The sequence below is a fragment of the Acanthopagrus latus genome, chromosome 17 (assembly GCF_904848185.1).
Source record: "Acanthopagrus latus isolate v.2019 chromosome 17, fAcaLat1.1, whole genome shotgun sequence".
Classification (NCBI taxonomy): domain Eukaryota; kingdom Metazoa; phylum Chordata; class Actinopteri; order Spariformes; family Sparidae; genus Acanthopagrus; species Acanthopagrus latus.
In genome coordinates this window covers 21,280,096-21,288,968 of record NC_051055.1, presented here as the reverse complement: position 1 = coordinate 21,288,968, position 8,873 = coordinate 21,280,096, and the positions used below count along the sequence as shown (strand labels likewise).

The 8,873-nt window shown below is 47.4% G+C and overlaps 1 protein-coding gene across 2 annotated transcripts; it reads left to right on the top strand.

Annotated features, from left to right (window-relative positions):
- Positions 1 to 90: 90 nt before the first annotated feature.
- Positions 91 to 8,528, top strand: znf526 (zinc finger protein 526). Of its 2 annotated transcripts, none has more exons than XM_037074856.1 (8): positions 91 to 399; positions 882 to 1,278; positions 1,425 to 1,594; positions 2,429 to 2,527; positions 2,847 to 3,688; positions 3,790 to 3,925; positions 4,721 to 6,346; positions 7,982 to 8,528. In XM_037074856.1, exons 2-8 carry the CDS (start codon positions 978 to 980, stop codon positions 8,138 to 8,140), a joined length of 3,333 nt encoding a protein of 1,110 aa, XP_036930751.1. In that variant the 5' UTR covers positions 91 to 399; positions 882 to 977; the 3' UTR covers positions 8,141 to 8,528. The 2 variants fall into 2 exon arrangements, with proteins under 2 accessions (XP_036930751.1, XP_036930752.1); XM_037074857.1 differs by having other exon boundaries at positions 389 to 524.
- Positions 8,529 to 8,873: the final 345 nt, after the last annotated feature.

The following is an 8,873-nucleotide window of genomic DNA, read 5'->3' as shown; positions in this document are numbered from 1 at the left end:
TCTCACTTAAAATCAAAAGGCTCAAAAAATAAACTATTAAAAGTGAAGTGCCCGGGATTAAAGGGCTACAATAAAAATAACTAAATAAAAAAAGCTCTTATCAGTCAACAAAAAAACTACAACACCCGGCAGCGAGGCGCATTAATGATTGACAGTCAGTCTGTCCAATCACAGAGACTGAAATGTTCAGACTACCGCATTGGGCGGGGCTTCCTCTCACAAGAATGGAGGCGATCGGCGGGCAAACGCTTCTTTACACGCTTTGAAATGTAATTTCCCACGAACGCTTTTACATTTTTGGATTTCCGTGCCACAGTTGACGACCAGGGACGAGCAAAAAGCGTACGCTTGTATGAACTGCGACTACATGGGCGACCGTCCAACGAGAGTAAATGAGAGGTAAGGAGAAAGAAGGGCCCGCCGTTGTAGCCGGAGAGCTGCGGGGAAAAGTGGGTAGCGCCGCCTGACGGACCGCCCGACGAAACGGGGAGCCGCTGTCAGGAAACCGCGGTGCCGAGAAACAGGTCTGCAATATCGGAGGGAGCGCCGCCAACAGCTCTCCATATGCCATCACACACTGTAAACAATGATATGAATCACATTTGGGAGAAAATGTAGCCATTATACGTGTGGTACTACTGAGCAGTGGACGCACTGTTAGCAGCACAGGGCCTCCGTTTGGCTAACGGCTGAAAAACGCGATGTTTGCTCGCGGAGTTGTTCCAGAGTGTGTCTGTGTGAAAACTGCTGTCTTATATATGACTGTGCATTTATGTTCATGAGTGTATGACTAGTGTTTGAGTTGTGTGAGGGGAAAATGGCTACTGCACCCTGACACAGTTGTCTTACCTGTTGTCATTTTAAATGTGTGTTTACCACAGGTGTGCCTTCACCTTCTGGATGACGAAAGTAGTTCACCTCATTCATTGGACGCAGCATTGAAGTCACGTAACACAACACACCCACAGATCAGCAGCATGGCCGGGCAGCAGGAGGAGGCAGAGGGTGTGTACATGGAGCACCAGTATATGTGCAGTGAGTGCCATCAGCTCTTCAACACCCTGGAGGATGTGCTGATCCACCAGCAGATCCACACTGGCCAAGAGGGAGAGGGAGAGGGAGAAGGGGAGGCCATGACCATCCAGGGTGTCCAAGAGATTGGGCAAACCCAGCAGTACCAGTGTCTGGAGTGTGGGACCCTCCTGGTGAACCCAGAGGAGCTGCTGCAGCACCAGGAGATGCACATGAGAGAGGCTGGGATGGAGGTGGAGCATCAAGGTGAGTGAGTGTGAATAACTGGAGAGATGCTGTTCATGGAAGGGGATTTCTAGCTTTTTACAATGAAATGGGATAACAGGAGGGAAGTTTGTCATAGTAAAACCAAGAAAGAACTCTACCTGATTATGCACGTGACTGTTCCCCAGAGCTGTGTGAGGTTTTGGAGACGGATGAGGCCGGATCGGAGGCTCAGACGTCGGGACCTGTCCAGTACCAGTGTCTTGACTGTCTTGCGCTGTTTCACTCACCTGAGACCTGGCTGGAGCACAGACGGACCCACAGCAGGAGCAGCACACACAGTAACACTGAGACAATGGTAAAGGGACCAAACACCTTACACACACGAAAGATTTATTCAACTTACTTACAACCGTGAGACTTTTTTGTTCTGATCTAGAAATTATGACTCATCAACTGTTTTCTATATGAACAACAACAACACTTGTTTTGCCTGTTTTAAAATATGTTGCTTCCTGAATGCAACGTTGTTCTATCAATAACACGACAACTGACAATGCTTGGTCAAATCTTAAAATTATAGAGGAGGAGGAGGCTGGAACAAAGTTAGATTCCAGCAGTAAAACAGGTGTCAACATTCATTATCCATCGTGCTCAATTTGTTTATAAGATTTGTTTATTTGGTAGAAGTCAAAAACAGCTTTAGTTTCTGGAATAATTTTTCCACAAATACAGTACCAAAGTCTCCCAAAAATCTCTGGATGGTGTCGACTCAAAGTGAGTCACTTTCCAAGAAAGATAACTCATGATCGTTTCTGACTTTTCATTCATTGAATTTGTGTCAGGCACCGTATGCTCTCGTTATTGCTTCAAAGTGAAACATTTGGGTCTGTGACTATCTGATTTGGGTCAGGCAGGGAAGCACAGATTGCTTTGTTTCTGTTTATTAATTCTAGAAAATAATAGCTCAGTGGTTGTCACTGCCAAACAGCAGACGTCTAGTCTCCGAAATGTCTGATAATCAACTAAAGGAGAGATGAATCAGAGTGATGGCACATCTAAACTGTTTGGACCTTTTGCTATTCTAAATGAACAAGCAGTTGTCAGATATTGCTTAATTTCTGTAGCGTTGCATGAACTGAATATAAAAATGAAATTAAATGGAGTAACCCGTGTTTTTTGTCCCTTGAAGCTGGAGTATGTGCTTCAGCCCGATGGCACCATCACTCCAGTGAATCACATGCAGAACTACGTGCTGAGTGAGCAGCAGGCTGGAGAGATCTTGGCACAGGTACGTGGGATTGTCAACATGTCACAACAGAGGAACAGATACGACAACATGTGGAAGGGTTTTTAAGGTGCTATTTGTAAGAAAAGTTGATTTTGTAGTCTCATTCCCAACTCCTCAAATAATGACGCTCTAGGTTTCCCAACTTGTCAAAAGTGGATGCTTTGGCATTATATGATATGGCGGACACTAGTCCAAAGTGTCAGTGTTTGATTAGTTGGGAATGAGTTAGAATATATCAGCCTTTCTTACAAAATAGCACCTTTTTAAGTTTCTGCTATTTGAAAGTTCCTTTTTCAACATGTCTGTGTATATGTCCCAGGTGTTTGCCCAGCAGCAGCAGCAGCAGCAACAACAACAACAACAACAACAACAGCAGCAGCAGCAGCAACAACAACAACAGCAACAACAGAAGAAACGTCAGTCAGTCTCCAGACATGCTGCACCCTCCCGTTCTGCCCTGCTGCCTCCAGTGACACCCACTCCTGGCTCTGCGACCATGCACCTACAGATTCTCACAGCTCAAGCGCTGGCAGACAACTCGGGCGCTTCCAGTCAGCGCCGCTCCAGGCTGCCCCCTCTGCTGCCTGCTGTGGGCCGAGGTTCTTCGGCCAAGCTTGGGGTCGTGGAGAACGGTGTCCAGAGACTGGAGTTAAGGTTGGCCCCCGGTGCCCAGGATGACACCCAGCAGCAGCAGCAACCAACAGAGGTGGTTGTCATCCACCCGTATGAATGCTCAGAATGCTCCCTTCTCTTCCAGACCCCAGAGGACTTCCTCCAGCACCAGGGAGAGCACTTCCTTGGTCAGGACAAAGAGAGCGGAGAGCCAGGCGTCATGAGTGGCTTCGAGGAGGTGCGAGGGAGGGAGGAGACTGCGGAGAGGGTGGAGGACATTAGGATTAGAGTGGCAGAGAAGAAGGTAGCGTTCTGTGCCAAGCCCCAACCGTGTGAGATCTGCAACCGCACATTCACCTCCATCAACCGGCTGGCTGCTCACAAACGTGTGCACGAGCTTGGTACGCATGAATGTCCAGAGTGCGGAAAGGTGTTCAAGAAGGCGACATCACTGCAGACACACATGCGCACACACTCGGGCGTGGCCAGGTACCTGTGCGTGGACTGTGGCAACGGCTTCACCACCGAGATGACTCTAATTATGCACAGGTAAAAGGCTCGGCACCAACACGGCAGCCAAGATAACAGTGAGAGACTGACCTCAGATATGATTAATGATTGATTCATCTTTTGCTCCCGGTGTCTTACAGGAAGTCCCACACTGCAGATCCTCTTCACAAGTGTCAGTTCTGCAACAAAACCTTCACCAACATGACCAAGTACCTCTACCACCGGAGAACCCACCTCAACAGGGATTCATCTGGCACATCTGTCCCTGTCTCCATGGTAGTAAAATCAGCATTCGTGTTCACAACCTCTTGTTACATCCTCATACACTCACTTGAAAACAGTTTACCCATTTAAAAAAAAAAAGACCTTAAATTTAAAGTTTACCTCATCAACTTAATTGATTTTGTGAATGTAAGCTTATTCGAAGTTGGTACAGGGGCAACAAAAGGCTGGGAAAATTGTCGAAAGATCAAAAATATACCTGTTTGGAACTTTAAACAGGGGAACATTTCAGCTGATAACAGGTGATAGGACCTGTGATTGGGCATGAAAGAAGCATACTCGAAAAGCTCAGTCCGTGCAATTGACAAAAATAGAAAAAAAATCACCAAATTTAAATTGGAGTAGTCTCTGCGACCCGGTCATCCCTCCCTTCTGAGCCTTCTGTGAACTTCCCCCTGGGACACATCATCACACTCTGGGAGTGAGAGCCAGACAGAGAGCCAACAAACACACAGATCCCAGCGTTATGACTTGTACTATCGCGCCTATTTTGGTTCTGCAAAGCTTGCTGAATGAAATAACACACTGGAGCAACTTCAAGCAGGCACTGTTTGATTCAGTGTGTGTACAAAGGGGAGCCTTCGTTGCGGCACTATTGCGGAATTTCTGTCTGAAAAGGGCTTGTGAAACTCCTCCTGTGTATGAGGGATGTTACCACATGGACTCGTCATTGGTTAGCACAGTTAGTTTGAAATGCTTGCATTCATGTTTTTACACAGCATCCCAACTTTTTTTTTTGGAATCGCGGTTGTCGGTTTCAGTATGACATTTGCCTGTTTTCTTCTGTAGGTCTCAGCTCCAAGAAGAGCATCTAGCTCAACTCTTGCCATCTTACAGAGAGCAAGAGAGAAGAAGAATTCTGACTCCGATGACGCAAAAAGCCAGCTGCTGGCCCCTCTCACAGAGGAGGAGATGGAAACGATGGGGGGAGAACACAAGGAGCTCAATCCAATAGAAAGTTCTCAAGGGGGTGACGTGGAGAAATGGGTGGAGGACAACAACATGGAGGTGTCTGCCCCACTTCAAGGCAACACCACTGACCCCCAGCAGGTAGCAGATTCCACCAAGTGTAGCTCAGCCCCGAACACTGCTGCTCCGAATGACACTGGAGTCACACCTGGTTCTGCTGATTCAGCAGAAGCCGCTTCAGCTGCGTCATCAGAAAAAGAGCCTTTTTCTTGTCGCTCCTGCTCTAAGACCTTCCCCTCCCAGCTGCAGCTAGTTCACCATCGACGCAAGGCACACGTCACTGAGCGCAAGTTCATCTGTGGCATGTGCGGCAAGTGTTTTAAGAAGCACATCCACGTGCGCAACCACATCCGCACGCACACCGGCGAGCGGCCCTTCCAGTGTTCAGACTGCGGCAAAACGTTCTCATCCCTCGCCAATCTGATGAGGCACAACCTCATCCACTCTGGTGTGCGACCATACCGCTGCGATGTCTGCCACCGCTCCTTCTCACAGTCCTCAAACCTCCGTCAGCACACCCTGCTGCACTCGAACGCTGCGGCGCTTACCTGTCCGGACTGCCCTGCCACCTTCCGCTGGCCCACCAAGTTAGCAGCACATCGCTACACCCAACACCCAGGCGCTCCGGCTCCTTTCCCATGTCCTCACTGTGAGGCTGGCTTCCTGACCAAGAGGCAACGAGAGAGCCACTGTCTGGGGCAGCACCCCACCCTGACGCAGGCCGGCACAGGGATAGAAGTCAGCAAAGAGACAGACAAACAAGCAGAGGTGGGCAAAGATCTGACCTCAGAGCCCTCCACCTCAACCACAGTAAAGACAGAATCCGGGGATTCATCCAGTTTAGTGCGAGGAGGTTTAGATTGCAACATTTGTGGGAAGAAGCTCAATTCTCCTGCCAATCTGCGACTTCACAGACTGAGCCACTGCACCTTAGGCCCAGGACGACCCCGCTGCACCTCAGGGAAGCGACCCAAAGCCCACCAGTGTCCCGTCTGTGGGAAACTGTTTGTGTCTTCGTCCGGCGTCGCACTTCACCTGCGAGTCCACACCGGCGAGCGCCCCTTTCCTTGCCATGTGTGCGGCAAGCGCTTCCGTCAGAACACGCACCTGCGAGAGCATCTGCGCACGCACTCGGGCGAACGGCCATTCCGCTGTGAGGTGTGCGGAAAGGGTTTCATCCAGAGCATGCACCTGGCTGAACACCGGCGAACACACACAGGCGAACGGCCACATGTGTGTCCACAGTGCGGCAAAGCCTTCAAGACCTTCTCCAACCTGAGGAACCACAAAAAGACCCACGCCCGGCAGCAGAAGCTGGACGAAGAGGCCGCCGCTCAGACTGCCATGGAGACCGTCTCTGCTGTGGCAGTGGTGGACACTTCCACAGTGGAACTAGCTAACGGGCAGCCGCAGCTCATCCAGATCCAAACGTCAGATCTTCAGCAGGTTAGAATGAATGTAGCGCTCACCTCATCCACTAAAAGCATGACAACATGAGCGTAATACCATGGAGACGACGTTTAGCCCTATCTAGTAAATAGATCAATCAAGTTTTTCTGAAAAACAATATATTGAATATGATCCCGCTCAAACCTAACGTAAGATCCAGGAGAAGTCTGGGGCAGTGTCTGTTGTCCCACAGAGGCGGCCTGGTCTAGACGGGACTGTTGTGCCTGTACTCTACCTGTCCAGTCTGTACATAAAGGTGCAAATGTAGAATGAAGGGGTCACTGTTGTTTTGCCTCTGAGTTGGCAGCAGGGGTATTGAATTGATTTCTGTTATATGAGCTGACATGGAGACAGGATGGATCAGGGGTGTGACGTCCTGACAACTTGTTATCACAACTGGGAGATGTAAAAAGCAGTGTAGACAGTGCAGAAAGGGCTCGAATCTGCAGAGACCCTGCCATCTGTTTTGTAATTTCTCATTTTGTGGTGTCCCGGACGTCTCTAGCCAATAATGGCACACAAGGTGTGCGGCGGCGAGACTTTACGAGGCTGTCGAGCCTCGTATCAAGTTGCATCCTGGGTGATCTGATCCCAAGTGGACAGCTGTAGGTACAGATGCGAACACCCCCGAGACGCACTCGGACCACATTTGGAGGTCGTCCTGGCCATTGTTTTAGCAGTAGGAGTCGACTGATGGAGCTTTTTCAAGCCCTTTCAAACCAATTATTAGAAATCAAGGTGACTGAAAACAGAAACTCATTTGCAGTAAAAATGAAAATCAACCAGTGATGAAATTAACCAAAGTACCATTTAGGTTGCTGGGTGCTGCTCTTAACTGCAATTTTCAGATACTTTACTTGAATATTTCCTTTTTCTGCCGATAAAAGGCAGAATGGATCGAGCACCGTCTGATTTCCATGTGCTCGCTAATGTGAATTACACATGTGGGCTTTCTTAAAACACCAGCAGATGTTTGTAAACTGTTTCAAACAAGCATTGAATTAGTAACTGCAGTTGTATGCCATTTTGTAAGTATCCCCAGACTCTGTCGGTGGAGGCTGGGGATACTGCTGGTATTAGGTGAGGACAAACTTAAGAGACTTTGTGAAACAGCAATGTCAAATTCTGAATCCTTGGAGCCTTCCTGTGAATGCAGCATTAAGCGCAATAGATGAAGTTGTTTTGAGGTGTTCAGCCTGCAACACATTTTTAAACTATTTTGGCCTCATTCATTGAGTAGAAGTTCTACATGAATATAGTTCTTTGTCTCTTTGTGTAAAAAAACAAACAAAAAAAACCCCCATTGTGTCCATTTGTTCCAGTGATGTACGTGCGCATATAGAACGGTGAATGGTCACACAAGACCCATTTAATGCCAGGAGATAACTGATGGGATGAAGCTGTCCACTCAGGACAGATGTTATTATCATGTCTAAATTCCCTCTATTGAAACGTAGGGACCAGATCGCTCTTCTGGTGAGTTTGAGCTGAGGAGGAGAGGCAAACTTTGACAAAATCTGAAGGTTACACTGCTGAAAACTTGTGAGAGGATAACATTTAATCAGTCAGTGTGTCCGTGTCCTCACTGTGCAATAAGCTAAACTCAATCGGGATTCTGTTTTTCCCTCTCAGGGGCAGGGCACTCCGACCATCATGTGTAATGAGTTTGGGGAGACGATAGCCATCATATCGACCAGTGAGGGAGAGGAGCTGCCTCTGGAGCAGGCCCTGGAGATCTATCACACAGCTCTGGAGAACAGCCTCGCTGTGGACGGACTGCAGCTCCTCTGAGGACTCACCTTCAACAAAAACAAGATTTATCCTGCTGTCGCTGAAACGATGACTCCAGTAATTGTCTTAATGCTGACTGAGTATTCAGTTCAGTGTAATGGTTTACCGGAACCTGATCATTTCTACTGGACAAGAATGCTTTAACATGACAAAATGCACATGGAACCACACCAAAAAATGTATTGAAATGATGAATACTTAAATTTGGCATTTGTTATGATAAGGACCATTGGCTGTGCATCACATGACTTTTGTATGATTAATTTTATCATTTATATGAGATGGATGTAACTTTCCTTCTGTCTAAAGGTTTGCTCCTGCGAACTGTTGCAGTGAACTATTCTGTTGTAAATATGTGAAATCAATAAATGTTTTTCCAAGATGATAATCATCTGTAACCCACAAACTTATTCAACAATCACCATTTACTTAGCAAGAGTCATCTCTGTACAGCTCCGTAGAAATGATGAGAACTTTTCATTAGCTACTTTTATTTTTAAAGAGGTTCTAGTGATTCATTTATATCAATTTTACATGAATTAAACACTTCTTTATTTGACCCCCGTGATGGAATGAAAATTGACGTGGCAGATTTCACGCCACCTTTCTTTCACAACTATGTGAACTAGATTCTTCTCTCCAGGGTGTCTGATATTTGGTTATTCTTTCTCCTTTCCCACTCACTGAAAAGGATGAGGCGCAGCAGACTACTACACCATGTACAGCACCAGAA